This window comes from Monodelphis domestica, chromosome 1 (assembly GCF_027887165.1).
Source record: "Monodelphis domestica isolate mMonDom1 chromosome 1, mMonDom1.pri, whole genome shotgun sequence".
Classification (NCBI taxonomy): Eukaryota; Metazoa; Chordata; class Mammalia; order Didelphimorphia; family Didelphidae; genus Monodelphis; species Monodelphis domestica.
The window spans coordinates 81,384,846-81,401,909 of NC_077227.1; the positions used below are offsets into that span (position 1 = coordinate 81,384,846).

A 17,064-nucleotide genomic window follows, 5' to 3' on the forward strand; every position below is an offset into this window, starting at 1 on the left:
AAGGTCACACAAGTAGTGTCCAGGGGTATCTGAATCCGAATCTCCGACCTCAAAGGCTCTTTCTCTAGTATCACAAGCAAAGATCAGCTATACCTTGGGGGGAAAGAAGGGGAGGGAAGGGATGCCTAGCCTTTCCACCCCAACCCCAGCCAATGTTAAAGACAAGGCATTAGAAAACTGGTTGGAAAAGCAAAGAATGGCTATTTCTATTTCAAGTCTCCCCCTCATCCCCAAATATGCGGACACAGCGTCAACTTCCGAGAGTCAAGTGAGCCCAGGTCCCCAACACCGACAGTTACCCCATCCCCTGAGTGGTAGCATCGCAAGGTGAGACCCCAGGAGTCCCGCCCCCACTACCTGGTAAAGAAGTCCGCGAAGCCTCCGCCTCCTCCGCTGCCGCCACCGCTACTGCCTCCTCCTCCGGCCCCTCCAGGGCCGCCGCCGCCGCCGCCGCCGCCGCCGCTCCTCCGGGCTTTGGCCGCAGCCCCAGCCGGGCCCAGCTCCGACGCAGGCGGGGGCAGCAGGAGCCCCGCCTGGGCCAGGTAGTCTGGAGCACTCTGCCGGCGACTCACCTCATACGTGTTCCGAGAGTTCAAGTTCACATCTGTGAAGCAAAAGCCAGGCTCTGCTGGGCGCCCCCCTAGAGTCCTCTCCTCAGCCTCCTCGCCGCGCTGGGTGGCCCCTACGCGAGCGTCCTCTGAGCCCGAGTCACCGCCGGACTCCATCGGCTCATCCGCTCCCAGGCGGCAGCTCCGGAGTGGATCCTCCAGCGGCGTCGCCCCGTCGGACGGGCTCTCGCCTCTGTCGTCGGCCCCAGGCAGGCGGCGGAGGCTGGAGGAGCGGCAGCATCGAGGCTCCCGGGAAAAGTGGTGGAAGCTGTCGCCGCTGTCTCCCTCCTGGACCAGCGATGTGCAGGGCCGAGACGGTAGGGGCAGCCCGCCGGCCTCGAGATCGTGACAGCCCGGGCCCAGCAGAAAGCCCGAGTCGCCGTTGGTCATCCTAGGGTGCCGGGGCCCTGGGCCGCCGCCCGGAGGGGGCTTCCCGTCTGGCTCGTCGTCCACGCAGAGCCGGGAACCCGAGCCCGGCGGCGGCAAGGGAAGACCGGCCTGGCTGCCAGTGAGCGGGCTACAGTGACACAGCCCCGGCTCCAGCTGCCCGCCGGCCGCCGCCAAGTAACGCTGAATCAGCCTCTGAGGCGGCGGCGTCGCCCCCTCCTCCTCCTCCTCCGATTCTTCCTCCTCCGATTCTTCCTCCTCCTCTTCCTCCTCTTCCTGCGGCTCCAGGCAGCAGCCGCCGGGGCCGCCCGTGGCCCCGATCATCCTTCCGTCCCTGCCCCCGGGCTCAGGCCCCGGCGGAGGGAACAGTCTGGGCTTCCTTCCCGAACAGGCTCCAGCATCCTCCGGCCCCACCATCTGGCGGCCCGACGGCTGGCGGTGGAGCGCAACACTGAGAACTGAAGACGATCAGCGCAGCCCCGCGCACAACGATCCCCTCCGCCAACAAACCGCTCTCAGGGCCCGGGCCGCGGCGGCCGCCGCCGCAACGCTCCCCACCCCCTCCCCCCCCCGGCCGCCGGCAGTTGCCCACGGGCACACGCTTGGCTACGCTCATGCGCACGCGCAGCGGCGGACTGGTCAAGACACCGCCGCCATCACCACCCGCACCCCCGCCCCTCCTCCCCACAAATCCCAGATGATTTCCAAACCATAGAGAAAAGAGCTAGAGAGCCTCACTCAATGACAATCTCAGGCCGCCACTATAAGCCTTCGCCACCTTGAGTGTGGTGGCCACTTGGCGGATGCGTATTACGAAATTCTGACACAGGCGGGGCTCCTCATTGAACAGAGATTCGCTTAACGATTCTTTCAAGGAAAAATTATTGGCACCTATGTATTAAGCAAAACTGAGGATTTCTAAAATGTAATGGCACCTCTCCTCAAGGAGCTGACACTTAATGAACATTTACTGAGTCAGGCCCAGAGATGGGAAGTCCTGGGTTCAAATTTGCTCTCAGATACTTACTAGCTGGGTGACCCTGGGCAAGTCATCTAATCCCCATTGCCTAGCCCTTGCTGCTCTCAGCCTGGTAACCATGGGTAGTATTAATTCTAAGGTTGAAGGTAAAGGTTTAAAAAAATCAAAATAATCATTTGCAGAGCCCTAACATGTCTTTGTCTTCAAGGACTTTACCATCAATTTGTCCTTTCTGAATTTGAGATTTCTTAATAAGTACAAAGATGACCCACGACAGCAGGGACTATCTTTGGCCTTTCTTTGCTCTATCCTCAGCCTTTAGCACCCTGCTAAGCTCTTGGTAAATGCTTATTAACTAACTACATAATGAATAGACTTTGATACCAGGGAAATCCTAGAAGGCTTCATGGAAAAAAAAAGTGGGATTTAATCTGACAAATAAAATACCATTTGATTTTGAACAAGTGGACAGGAGGGAGAAGGCATTCCAGAAAGGGAGGGCATAGAGACAGTATATTCATTGGCTAGTGAAAAGATCAAACTAATGCAGATGGAGCAAAGGGTTTACAAAGAAAATACAAATGTCTGCTTAAAGGAATAAACATTGCCAAAATTTGTCATAAAATGTATTTTAAATCCTATTTTGTCTAAATTTATGAGCATGGTTTGTTATGAAGATAGTAAGATACTGATGATCCAAAGCTGGAAAATGTATACCAAAGGGGTTCTGAAGGCCATTTGATTCTTGCTGACAGTTTTCCAAATGTGGTGTTCTCAACAAGATACACTGAACAGTCAGCCACAAAGGGGAATGTTTCCATACATTGCCTGTACTTAAATATTCCAATAACACTTCACTTACCCTTTGCATCTAGGGGTGTTGATTCTGAATCACAGATTAGATAGCAGCAGGATTTTGGAAATGAATATTGGGGGATGGGGGAGAGAATGGCCATGGAAAAGAGCTTCATCCTGCCTTTACTCCCTAAGCTTGCCAGCCTCAAAAGAGAATCTGATTTCCTCCACCCTGAATGGTAGTATCTAATCCCTAATTTTCTCAGCAAGGGCAGCTAGATAGATAGTGGATAGAGTGCCAGGTCTGGAATTTAAAAGACCTGAATTCAAATCATACCGCAAATACATACTAGCCTTGTGACTCTAGGCAAGTCACTTAGCCTGATTTATCTCAGTTTTTTCATCTATAAAATGATCCAAAGAAGAACAAATTGTGGTGTATGTTGGTGATGGAATACTATTGTGCTCAAAGAAATAATAAACTGGAGGAATTACATGTGACCTGGAATGACCTCCAGGAACTGATGCAGAGTGAAAGGAGCAAAACCAGGAGAACATTATACACAGAGACTGATACACTGTGGTACAATAAAATGTAATGGACTTTTCCATTAGTGGCAATGCAGTAATCCTGAACAACTTGAAGGGGTCTATGAGAAAGAACACTATCTATATTCAGAGGAAAAACTGTGGGAGTAAAAACACAGAAGAAAAGCAACTGCTTGACTACATGAGTCAAGAGGGATATGATTGGGGATATAGACTTTAAATGAACATCCTAGTACAAACATCAACAACATGGAAATAGGTTCTGATCACGGACACATGTAATACCTAGTGGAATTGCGTGTCAGATACAGAAAGGGTGGGGATAGGGGAGGGAGGGATAAAATATGATTCTTGTAACCAAGGAATAATGTTCTAAGTTGACTAAATAAAATAAATAATTTTTTTTAAAAAATGAACCAAAGAAGAAAATGACTCCAGTTTCTTTGCTGAGAAAATCCCTAAAGGGTTCACAAGGAGTCTGACATGACTGAAAAACAACTAAAATTACTCAACAATCAGAAATGTTACTTGACAGATTCTAATGGATCTACAAAATCCATGAGGAAAACAGTACATAGAAGGAAACAGCCTCCTTTTGTGTCTGTCGGAAGTGTAACTCACACTCTATCCCTGTGATCTGATGTCAGGAGTCAGCCTCATGGGGAGCATGATATTTGGGGATGACAATACAATTGTGTATGTTTAATGCATTCATGTACATATAGTTGATGCTAGATATCACACCCCTTCTCCTTAATCTATTTGAATTTCTGCTTGTTTTCAGAGTGGGAGGTCTAATGGACTTCTTATAACAGATGGATCCAAGAAGCAGGAAAAGAGTAGTGGCAAAATGAGGCATGATTTAATGAGAACCTGTAGCAACAGGAAGACATTACATGTAAATCTCTCACACAAATTGTATGGTGTAGTAGAGAAAAAATGCTGGATCTGGTAGGAGAGACCTCAGTTTGAATCTCACTTCTAACACTTACTGGCTGAGTGATATTAGGCAAGTAATTTCCCAACAGCCTCAGTGTTCTCATTTTTGTAAAATGAGGACAATATTCAGTGTCTACCAAAGTGTTATTATGAGTCTATAATGAGGAAAATTAGGTAAAGCTTGACAAACTAGAGATGTTGTCATACTTAGGGGGATTTGTGATCTCTTAAAGATGTCTACTCCATCTACTCCATGGTAACCTATTCATCGCTTTGAATACTCTGTCCATAAATTCTCCCCAGGAAATATACTGGTGACCTTCCACTATATTAGGAGTTTTAACCCATGAACTTGAGCTATTTTCTTTTATATATTTTGATAAATTTTTCAGTATCATTGGTTTCTTTTGTAATCCCTGCATTTTTATGCATTTCAAAAAAAATTCAGAGAAAGGATCCAGAAGTTTCATCAGACTACCAAAGGGGTCCTTGAACACAAAAAACTGAAGAACTTCTGCTCTGGATCTATTGGCATTGTATTCATGGAGAAAGTGGGTTGTCCAACAGTTATACCTTTCTTTTTTTTATCTGACTGGTCTTAGCTATTTCTCCATACATTTCTTTGATGATAACTTCAATATCTCTTCACAATCAATCAGTAACAATCAATAAGCATTAAGTGCCTAATATGGGTCAGGCACTGGGCTAAGTACTAATGAGACAAAAAGAAAAACCTAGTTCCTGCCTTCAAAGAGCTCACAAACTAATGGGGCAGAAAGCATGCAAAAAATTGATTCAGAACAAGCTGTATACAGGATCAGTAGGAAGTAATTAACAGAGAAAAAGTACTAGAATTAAGAGGGGTTGGAGAAGGCTTCCACTAAATGATGAAATTTTAGTTGAGGCTTAAATAAAGCTAGGGAGGTCAGTGCTCTCTGGGCTGTTCAGCCTGCCTGGACAAAAATCACTCTTCCTTCCATTCTACTTGTTGAACAAGGATCTCCCCATTAAAATACCAACAAAAAGGAAATATTTATATTGGACAGAAAATGGAGTGATTTCATTAGTACCAGGAACTCTCTGGTGAGGATATTACTTCTTTACCAACACAAATTAGTACCTTCTTTGCAATTCTTAGTCTTACAGAGACTGAGCACTGAGCACTGAGATGTTCAGTGCCTTATTCAGCTCACACAAGCAGTTTATATCAGAAGAACTCATGTCTTCCTGTCTCCAAGGCCTGCTCATCATTTTTGAGCTATGACAAATTGTCCCTCAATTTAGAATCAATCCAAAAAACAGTGGGACTCCAAAAACCCTGTTCTCCACCACCACCACCACCCCTCTTTTTCCTTTTCTTTCCTTTCCTTTCCTTTCCTTTCCTTTCCTTTCCTTTCCTTTCCTTTCCTTTCCTTTCCTTTCCTTTCCTTTCCTTTCCTTTCCTTTCCTTTCCTTTCCTTTCCTTTCTCTTTCCTTTCCTTTCCTTTTCTCTTTTCTTTTCTTTTCTTTTCTTTTCTTTTCTTTTCTTTTCTTTTCTTTTCTTTTCTTTTCTTTTCTTTTCTTTTCTTTTCTTTTCTTTTCTTTTCTTTTCCTTTCCTTTCCTTTCCTCTTCTCTTCTCTTCTCTTCTCTTCTCTTCTCTTCTCTTCTCTTCTCTTCTTTTCTTTTCTTTCTTTCTTTTTTTGCTGATCTACAACTCTTATTGCACATAGGATGGATGGCCATTTTATAATTTTTCTTTTGTTTCAGGTGAGCTGCCTGAAATGTATCACTAAGTAGTTAGTTACCAGTGATGAGCCACTCTGGAAAACAGATCTAAAAAGCTTTTCAACAAACATAAGTAAAAGTTGCCAGAGCTGTACTATCTTAGCAAAATTCAGGACCATCTCCATAACCATAGAAGGCCTTGGAATACAGATTTATGGAGACCAGTCCTTAAAGTTCTGTATAAATCAGTGGTATCATACTCAAATAGAAACCATTCTCTTGGAGCTTCATAATGACTTAGAAAACTACACATTAACATTTTCTGTTGTATTATGTTTTTATTTATTTTGTTAAACACTTCCTAATAACATTTCATCTGGCTATGGGTACTTGGGAGTTTTTCAGGATGCTGGCTTTTTGCATCCCCAGACTGAGATTTTGATATCTCGGATATAAATATGAATTCTTATTATATATTTTATTTTTTAATTCAATTTTATTTTATTTTCAGTTCTAGATTCACTCCCTCCCCCTCCCCTTTTCCCACAAAATTGGAAGGCAAGAAGTATTAAAACTCATTACAACATGAAGTTATACAAAACCAACATGAAGTTATACAAAACAAATTTACACATATTATATAACGTTTAAAAAGAGAATGCTTATTATTCTAACCAAATCATCAATTGCTCTGATTTTGTGGGGGGTGGGGGGGAGGATTCCAGCAGTAATAAATCCATGGAAAAACATATTTTAGTGCAAGAAGCTGTAATATAGGCAGGTCACTTGGAAGATGAATCCAAGGGTTACATCCTTCATGTCATTTTCTTCTCCAGAACCAGCTGCAATATCAAACATATGATACCACATGTTAGTGGTGAAAAAGAACAATTTACTTAAAATAGAAACACATGAAAAAATGAGGAAACCATATTAAGATCAAACAATCTTAGTCCTTGTATCTTGTACCAAATCACCTCCTACCCTCCTTCAGGGTCAGAAGGTTCTATGTCTTGCCCATGCAGTACCCATTCAACAGGAGTAGAACATAGTGAGTTAATAATTTGTGTCTTAGATGACCACAAAAGCTCTTGCAGCTTACAATAAGAACACAGAGTTTCCAGTGATCTGCTCACCACAGGAATGCTGAGTCTTCAAGAATCTGCAGCTGCTTAACTGCTGCTCCCAGCACAGAAGGTGTCAAGTCTGATCAGGGAGTACAATGTACAACCACAGCAAATCCAAAAACTGGCATTGCAGGAAGTGAAGGAGAAACCTCTGTGTCTACAAACCACAGCAGGAGAAGGCTCTTCTGCTCCCATTTCCTTCCCTTTCTTCTCCATCATGTCTTTGAAAAGCCCTTCCTCTGTGGCAAGCTTACTACTTCTGGGACAGAGGGAGGCTCACTGGTTCCAGAGTCTTGTGGGAGTGAGAAACCTCTAAATGGGAGTCTCTCTTCATTTGTATTAACAATGTCATCTTTTATCATACACTTCTCATAGACTGACAACTAGAAAGGATTACAAAAGTTAACAAGTCCAAATCCTTCATTTTACAAATTGGGAAATCAAGGCTCAGAGAGACTGAGATCAAACAGAGGCTTTGTTGGGTCCAAAGGTATACTCTGTTTTATAATTCTCTGGGTATGATTCCAAATTCCTCACCAAAATGTTGAGATCAGTTCATAGTTCCACCAACAATGTATTAGTATCCCAATTTTCCACATCCCCTCCAACATTTGTCATTTTTCGCTTTTACATTTTAGCCAAGCTGATAGGCTTGAGGCGATATCTCAGAATTGTTTTGATTCGCATTACTCCAATCACTATATTTTTTCACATGCCTATACATAGCTTTGATTGTTTCATCCAAAACCTGTTCCTGTCTTTTGCCCATTTATCAACTTGGAGAATGACTCATTCTTAGAAATTTGACAAAGTTCTTTATATATTTTAGAAATGAGACCTCTATCCAAGAAACTATCCATAAAATTTTTCCCTAATTTTCTGATTTCTTTGTAATCTTAGCTATGCTCATTTTATTTTTATTATAATCAGAACTATTCATTTTATATCTCACAATCCTCTCTATCTCTTAATTACTCATAAGTTCATCTCATTCCTAAATCTGATAGGTAATATATTCCCTGTTCTTCTAATTTTCTTTTATGTCTAGGTCATATATTTATTTTTATCTTATTTTAGTGAATGGCATAAAATACTGGTCTACATCTAGTTTCTGCCAAACTACACCAATTGTCCCAGCAATTTTTACAAAATAGTGAGTTCTTATCTCCCAAACTTGGATCTATACTTTTTTGTCAAATGCAAAGTTACTATAATCTTTTACTACTGTTTCTTGTATATCTATTCTGCTCTATTGATCTAGCTTTCTCTTAGCCAGTATCTGAGATAGTTTTGATAATTATTACTTTAAATTTAAATTTATTTCATTTCCCCCCAACTACATATAAAAACAATTTCCAACATTTAAAAAATAATTTTGAGTCTTGAATTATGTCCCTCCCTCCCTGAAGTGGTAAGCAATCTGACATAGATTTTATTTGTGAAATCATAGAAAATATTTTTATATTAATCTTTTTTTAGAAAGAAACTTGAACAAAAATTTTATTTTAAAAATTGCTTTGATCTAGATTCAGACTCCATCAGCTCTTTCTCTGGAAGCAGATGGCATTTTTTCTTAATCATAAGTCCTTTGGGTTTGTTTTATATCATTGTATTACTGAGAATAGCTAAGTTATTCACAGTTGCTCATTTTATATTATTGTCGTCACTGTGTACAATATTCTTCTGGTTCTTCTTACTACACTCCAATTCATATGAGCATAAGTCTACTTCTAACTTCCCTAATAATGATAAAGTTCTTAGCAGTTACAAGAATCATTTTTCTATGTAGTTTTACTTTATTGAATACCTTTTGATTTCTCTTCCCCATTTATCAAATTTTCTAATCACTCTGATTTTTTCATCAGGATTGCTTAAAAGTCTTCTTTTTCATTGAATGTCCATATCTCCCCCTGAAGGATTATATTCAGTTTTGCAAGGTAGATGATTTTTAGTTTTAAATCTAGATCCTTTATCCACCAGAATATTATATTACAAACCTTCTAGTGCTTTTTAATGTAGAAGTTGCTACATTTTCTGTTATCCTGACCATGGTTCTATGATTTTCAAATGGTTTCTTTTTCACTACTTGCAATATTTTCTCCTTGACTTGGGGTTCCGGAATTTAGCTATAACATTCCTGAGAGTTTCCAATATGGGATTTCATTCAGGAAGCATTTGGTAGATTTTTTCAATTTTTATTTTATAATTTCATGAAAGATGATATCTAGGCTCTTTTTTTTGAACACACGACTTTCAGGCAGTCCAATAAGTCCAATAATTCTTGAATTATCTCTCCTGAATTTTCATTCCAAGACAGCTGATTTTCCAATAAGATTATTTCACAATTTCTTCTATTTTTCGTTCTTTTGACTTTGTTTGATTGTTTCCTAATGTTATTAGTTATTAGCATTCACTTGCTCAATTCTAGTTTTTAAGGAGTATTTTCTTCAGTTAGCTTTTGAACCTCCTTCATTTGGCCAATTCTACTTTTAAAATTCTTTTCCTCATTGAATTTTTGTACCTCTTTTTCTATGTGGCCAATACTAATACTGCCTTTGAAAAAGTTCTTCTCTTCAGTGAATTTTTGTATATCTTTTTCCATTGGGTCAATTCTGCCTTTTTTAAAAGTTCTCTTTAATGGATTTATGTGCCTCTTTTACTCTGGAGTCTCTGGACACTGACCCCTGGGAGTAGTACCATGTTAGATGATGACTCCAAGGAAAAAAAGAATTTGGGAAACCTATATACCATTTGGGGGCAGTCCAGGGGCAGGGAAAGATGATTTACATTACTATAGCTACAAAGAAAATGGGAATGATCAAAATACACTAAAAGGATACAATCAAGTTTGGGAAAGGAATTATAGCTAGAGGTTAGGGTGTAAGAGAAGGGGCTGCTTACATACTAAAGGGTGGTTCCTGCCCATGTGTGGCTCTTCTTGAGAAAGGGTCTCTGATACAATAGGGGAGACTACCTAAAACAAAGAGGGTCCTTAACATATGCTTAGTCCCACCTAACTAGAATTGTCATTCACCTGAGGGTCTGCCACTGAGTCTGAAACTACTAGCTTGGGATTCCCTTTAGGGTGGATTCTCATGGGAACAAGTACAAACTTTGAGGTCTCCAACCTACAAGCTAGTCCTGAAACTTGGGGTTCACCAGATCCCACTACGTCACAAGTTTGGGATTTCTAGATTCCATGTTGACACTTCCAAGGTGATAATGTTTAAAGAGAAGTGTGTTTAATATTCTCCCAATCTGTATTTTGTTCCATTGACAACTATAAGTATTCTTTTCAATGTTGAAACTGTGACCAGGGTCCCCTGGTCCCCTGTAACCTCAAGGACTGGTACTTGCTAGTGCTCCTCCTCCTTTTGAATCTGTGACCACAGATTGTGACCTGGATCTGTGTATGTGCAATGTAACAATAGTCTTTCATCCAGAGCCAGCAGAGGTTCTCCTGCAATCTTCTGAGCAGTTGTCCCACTGTGGCTGAGAACTCAGGAAGGCTTTGCTGCTGGTTGAGCCACCCAAGGCCTATTGCTGTAATGGGGTCTATATCTTTCTTCCCATCCTTCTAAGTTGTTTTAGGCAGAACAATTAGCAATCATGATATCAGACAAAGCTAAAGTAAAAATTCAGGAGGAAATAGATAGTAAAACCATATTAGTGGGGGACCTCGAACTTCCCCTATCAGAACTAGATAAATTAAACCAAAAAATAAATAAGAAAGAAGTAAGGAAAGTTGCTAGAGGTCATCATACTCCAACCAGTTGACAAAGTCATGGTCTGAGGAAACGAGGTCTGCAAAGCAGACCCCAGAATGAGGGTCTCCCACTGATCCCCCTCTATGACTTCTCTCTCCAAATTTTCCCCACTAACGGATTTGTCATGATTATTATTCTCTCCCCAATACAGGAGAAATAATATGAGAGCAAATACTTATAGGATCAATAAATATATACACCCTACTTTAAGCACCCTATGTTATTACCCCCCCCAAAAGATTGCAATTACAGAATTAAAGCCCAAAGATTACTACCTATGACCCCACCTTTTTCAAGCACAAGACATGTTCTAAAGCCTACTATAAACACCGGCCAAAAGCTTGAGTACTATAATGAATCTTTTCCTACAGTTACCACACTCCAATGAATTTGTTGGAACAGAAGCCAAGCAGCATTGCTAGGCACTTCAAAGCAACACAAGAAAAACAGAACTTGTAAATTGAGGAAAACTCCAAAACTGATCTGCTTTAAGTCCTCACACCTAGATACAAAGTTGTTTTGTTGTTCATCTCCCAAGCAATTATGATTGATAGTGAAAGCATACCAAAAGCACACTGATCCTCTCAGCAAGTCAAGGGGTACTAAACTACAAATGGCTTTATTCCATTAATCATATCTATCACAGAGTGTTGTAGAAACCTAGTAAATGATCACAGAATTCTTTGTTGTAGTAACATCACAAGAGTGTCGTTTAGGTGATTTGATAATATCCAATCAAATTGTAGAATGTCACAAAAATAGAAGATTGATTGTGTGTCAAAGAAGCATGTACCAAAAAACCTATATAATAAACGAACCACAATACTATGGCAGAGCACTGTGTGTAATGCCTGCATACGTGCATTGAATGCACAATGTGTCTCACTTCCTTATTCCGACTGTGATGTCATATCTGGGTAGAGAGACCTTGGATCCTCAGAGGGACCGCTGGATGAACTCCTAAAGAAAGTGAATGAAAAGTTAGAAAAATTAGAGTTAATAGATATCTGGAGAAAACTGAATAGGGATAAAAAGGAATATACCTTCTTTTCAGCAGCACATGGAAAATATACAAAGACTGATCATGTACTAGGGCAGTGATGGGGAACCTTTTAGAGATGGAATGCCAGGCCCCATCCCCATCCCACCCCCCAGACCAAGTCCTTTGCCCATACCCCTCAGAAACCACATTCTATATCCCTCACTCCACTGAGTGCCAGGCACACCCTGCATCCCCCACATTATTCTACCCAGGGGAGGGAAGAAGCACTCTCACTGGACTGCTGGGCAGGGTGGTGGGTGAAGTAGTCAAGCTTAGGGAGAGGAAGAGGCAAGGGGTATAAGCACTCTGCTTCCCTCTAGTTATGTGCCTGACTGTGAGCTATGATCCCCTCAAACCTAGATCTTCTCAAATCTGTGTGAAGTTGAAATTGAGGGGACTTTGAAAATTTCAAAGTATACCCTATTTAGCCACTATTCAAGGAATGGGGAAGCCATTTTAAATGCAATGCTTTATTGAGAGAGAGAGAGAAAAAGAAAAAGGGAGCCAGAAAAAAAAAGCCCCAGCTTATAGGAAAACCTCTTATTTATAGGAAAATATAAAGGTTAAATGATATCATCCTGACACATTCACTCTATCACATTCCAGCCTTCCTGAAGGGGGCATACTCCAAATTGATCTTTTTAGCAAATGGTCAATGGTTTGAAGTCAGGTTTATGATACATTTTGAATGTAGGGCTGATTGGGAGATTGCTATCTCTAACAAGCCACTATTGTAGTTTCCAGAGCTTCTAGCCCACCTGTTCTCCCTCAGGCAGACACCCCTTTGAAAGCTTATTGAGCAAGCTGGGCTATTAAAAGGTGTAGAGACAAAGAATGCAAATTAAAGCAGCCCAAGATTGCTTGTGAAAGAAACTAGGGAAGGGAGCTATAGAACTGCAAAGAGGCTATTAGCTTAGCCTCTGGCTCATAAAACTTATTCCCTAAAGGCATATCCCAAAATCCCCAAAATACTTTGTGTAGATCTTAAGATATTGGTTGCTTCTGATAGTAAAGACATAAGTTGCTTCTGTCTCATTCAGGCCAAAAGTAATTAAGAGGCCATTGTATTCTGAATGGGTTCAGTCAGTCTTGTCCTGCAAGGGATGCTGTCTTGAAGAGACCTATTTACTAACTCCTACTGGGATCCTAAGTATATTAATTTTGGAGATATTAATATTGATAATATATTTGAGAATAACACACAAATTTCTCAATCTACACAAACCTGACCACAGGAATCAGCTTTACCACAGACTTTTAAACTCTGCTATCTGCACCTATGCTACATTGTGACCCACCCACCTTAAGCACTCCCATTGGACTTCTGGGTATGTGTGTGTGTGTGTGTGTGTGTATGATGTATTCAGGCTTGGGGAGAGGGGGAAGGAATCAGTCTAGCTGCTCCTCCATCCAGCTTTCTAGTTAGGAACTCTGGTGAACTCTGTGCTACAGGGACAGGTGCATTGGGTCCTTGGAGCACTGGCTCCTTGATGTGTGCCCACAGAGAGGTCTGTCTGTGTGTGTCACCCCTGGCATGCATGCCATAGGTTTACCATCATGGAACTAGGGCATAAAAAAAATCACAAAAAAATGCAGAAAAGCAGAAATGAAATGTGACTTTTTCAGATCATAACACAATACATTTTTCAATTAATAAGGGTTTATGGAGAGGCAAATTTAAAATTAATTGGAAATTAAATAATTGGATTCTTCAAAAACGGTGAGTCAAAGAACAAATAATATAAACAATTACTGTTTTTTTTAAGAGAATGACAATGAGGAGACAACATATCAAAATCTACAGAATACAGCCAAAGCAGTACTTAGGGGAAAATGTATATCCTTAACTGCCTATATCAACAAAATAGAGAGGGAAGGATAAATGAATTTGACTTGCACCTTACAAAATTAGAAAGAGAACAAATTTAAAATGCCCAGTTAAAAACTAAATTGGAAATTTTAAAAATTAATGGAGAAATTAATAATATAGAAGTTAAAAGAACTATTGAACTAATAATTAAGACTATGAGCTGGTACTTTGAAAAAACAAATAAATTAGATACTGATTAATCAAATAAAAAAGAAAGAAGAGAATCAAATAGACAGTATCAAAAATGAAAGCAACAATCTTCTAATGAAGGGAAAATGAAGTGTAAGTATTAAATTAATATAACTACCCAGTTATTAAGTATATAAATTTTATTAATAGAAGGGGTAGATAAGACTAAAGTTAAATCTCGCTGCCTTACTCTCAGATCTCAAACCACATATGCCTATCTTTCATTAAGTTCTTCATCTCCCTCCCTACCTGCCTGCTCTCTCCCCACATTCATTCAAAAGCCCCCAAAAGACCTGCTGCCTCCCTTTTATTGACATATAATCTGTAATGGACGCAAACCTGACATAACTGTGTTATGTGAGGAATGTTGATGGACAGATCAGGCTATGCAGGAGGGGGAGGGGATATAGAAGGCAATTATTAAAAGCTAATTTGCCCAAATATAGGGCAACAAACATGACAATCTAGGTGAAATGAGCCTAGATTAACAAAAGAGGAAATAAAATACTTAAGTAATTCCATTTCAGGAAAAAAAAATTGAAAAAGCCATCAAGGAACTCCATAAAAAAAATCCTCAGAGTAGATCAATGGAATAGACTAAAGATAAATGGCCTCAGCAAGATAGTGTCTTATCCCAGCTTTTAGGACAAGAATTCATTGGCAAAAACTTCTGGAAAAAACTGGAAAACAGTATGGGAAAAATGAGGTTTAGATCAACATCTCATATCCTATACTGAGATAAATTCAAAATGGGTAAATGACTTAAATATAGAGAGTAAAATCATAAGTAAATTAGGTGAACATAGAATACTACACCTGTCAGATCTGTGGGAAAGGAAGGAATTTTAAGACCAAGGAAGAGATAGAGAACATTACAAAATGAGAAATGAATTATTTTGATTATATAAAATTTAAAAAGGTTTTATACAAACAAAACAAATGCAATCAGAATTAGAAGGAAAGCAACAAACTGGGGAGGGGGGGAACTTTATAACAAAACTCTCAGACAAATGTCTAATTTCCCAAATATATAAAGAACTAAGTCAAGGGGGCATCTGGGTAGCTCAGTGGATTGAGAGCTAGGCCTAGAGACAGGAGGTTCTAGGTTCAAATCTGGCCTCATACACTTCCCAGTTGTGTGACTCTGGGCAAATCACTTGACCCCCATTGCCTAGCCCTTACCACTCTTCTGCCTTGGAGCCAATACACAGTATTGATTCCAAGATGGAAGGTAAGGGTTTTAAAAAAAAGAACTAAGTCAAATTTACAAAAAATTCAAGCCATTCCCCAATTGACAAAAGGTCAAGGAATATGAATAGGTAGTTTTCATATGAAGAAATCAAAACCATCAAAGATCACATGAAAAAGTGTTCTAAATCCCTCTTGATTAGAGAAATTCAAATAAAAACAACTCTGAGGTACCACCTCACACCTAGAAGATTGGCCAATTTGGCAGCAAAGGAAAATGACAAAAATTGGAGAGGATGGCAAAATTGGGACATTAATGCATTGCAAGTAGAATTGTGAATTAATCCAACCATTCTGGAGAGCAATTTGGAATTATACCCAAAGAGCATTAAAAGACTGCGTGCCTTTTGATCTGGCCATACCACTGCTGGATTTGTACCTCAAAGAGATAATAAGGAAAAAAAGACTTGTACAAAAGTATTTATAGTTTTGCTTTTTGTGGTGGAAAAAATTGGAAAATGAGGGGGTGTCCCTTGATTGGGAAATGGATAAACAAATTATGGTATTTGACAGTGATGGAATACTATTGTGCTGAAAGGAATAATGAATTGGAGGATTTCCATGTGAATTGGAAAGACCTCCAGGAATAGATGCAGAGTGAAAGGAACACAACCAGGATGACATTGTACACAGAAACTGAAATACTGTGGCATAATCAAATGTAATGGACTTTTCTACTAATAGCAATGCAGTGACCCATTAAAATATTGAGGAACTTATGAGAAAGAATGCTATACACATCCAAAGAAAGAACTGTGGGAGAAGAAACACAGAAAAAAATCTTATGTTTGATCATAAGGTTGGATTGGATGGGGATATGATTGGATATCAGCTTTAAAAGATCACTCTATTGCAAATATGAATAATATGGAAATAGGTTTTCAACAATTATATATATATATATATATATATATATATATATATATATATATATAACCCAGTGGAATAACTTTTTCAGCTCTGGGAGGGGAAGGGATAAGGGAAGGGGGTATCATGAATCTTGTCACCATGGAAAAATAATCTTAATTAAATTTTTTAAAAAAGAAAAAAAAATCCCCACAGCCAGATGGATTCACAAGTGAATTCTATCAAACATTTAAAGAACATAATTCCAATACCACACAAACCATTTGACAAAATAAGCAAAGAAGGAGTCTTCCAAATTCTTTTTATGACACAAATTTGGTACTGATTCCCAAGCCAAGAAGACCAAAAACAGAGAAAGAAAACTACAGGCCAATCTCCTTAATGAACATAGATGCAAAAATCTTAAATAAAATACTAGCAAAGATACTACAGCAAGTTATCACAAGGATTATTCATTATGACCAAATGGGACTTATACCAGATATGTAAGGTTGGTTAAACATTAGGAAAGCCATCCACTTAATTGACCATGCCAATAACCAAACTTACAGAAATCACATGTATATCTCAATAAATGCAGAAAAGAGAGATAGTTGGAAAAGTGATACATTAACTTTTAACAAATCACTTGATTAACATTCTATATTTTTGTATTGTGATTACAGACAGAATACAAGATAAATGATTTCATCACAGGTGGCTTATTTAGGGAGTTTCTGAGTTACTGATTTGTGTAACTGAGTCACTGAAGCAAATTGAAGCTTAGTGTACCTGTACTGTACCTGTATGTATTATATGGGCCTTGATGATTGATTTGTGTGCTGGCTTCATGAGAAAGTTTTGGGCGTGGCCTGTAGCCGCGGTTTTTCTGGGAATTATGTACCTAAATAAAAGTTAACCCATGATAGTCTTTTGGGGATTGGGTTTAAGGGTCTGATCTTTTGGTGATGTTCTAGAGAATTAGAGTACAGGTGTTTTGCTCTTGCATTATT

General features: G+C 39.7%; 1 protein-coding gene and 1 long non-coding RNA gene across 7 annotated transcripts in view; both read right to left on the minus strand.

The window, feature by feature from the left end:
* The window catches only part of TBC1D12 (TBC1 domain family member 12), a 145,634-nt gene extending 144,058 nt beyond the window's left edge, over positions 1–1,576 (minus strand). For all 6 annotated transcript variants that reach the window (XR_008912799.1, XR_008912795.1, XR_008912796.1 and 3 more), the window contains exon 1: positions 358–1,576. Coding sequence is in view for 1 of the 6 variants with exons in the window: in XM_007478775.3 (XP_007478837.2) it covers positions 358–1,412 (1,055 nt within the window). In the remaining 5 variants the exon portion in view is untranslated. The remainder of the gene's footprint in view (positions 1–357) is intronic.
* Positions 1,577–6,657: 5,081 nt separating this feature from the next.
* The window catches only part of LOC130455026 (uncharacterized), a 36,195-nt gene continuing 25,788 nt past the window's right edge, over positions 6,658–17,064 (minus strand). The window contains exon 3 of the long non-coding RNA XR_008912804.1: positions 6,658–6,804. This is a non-coding gene — a long non-coding RNA (uncharacterized LOC130455026). The remainder of the gene's footprint in view (positions 6,805–17,064) is intronic.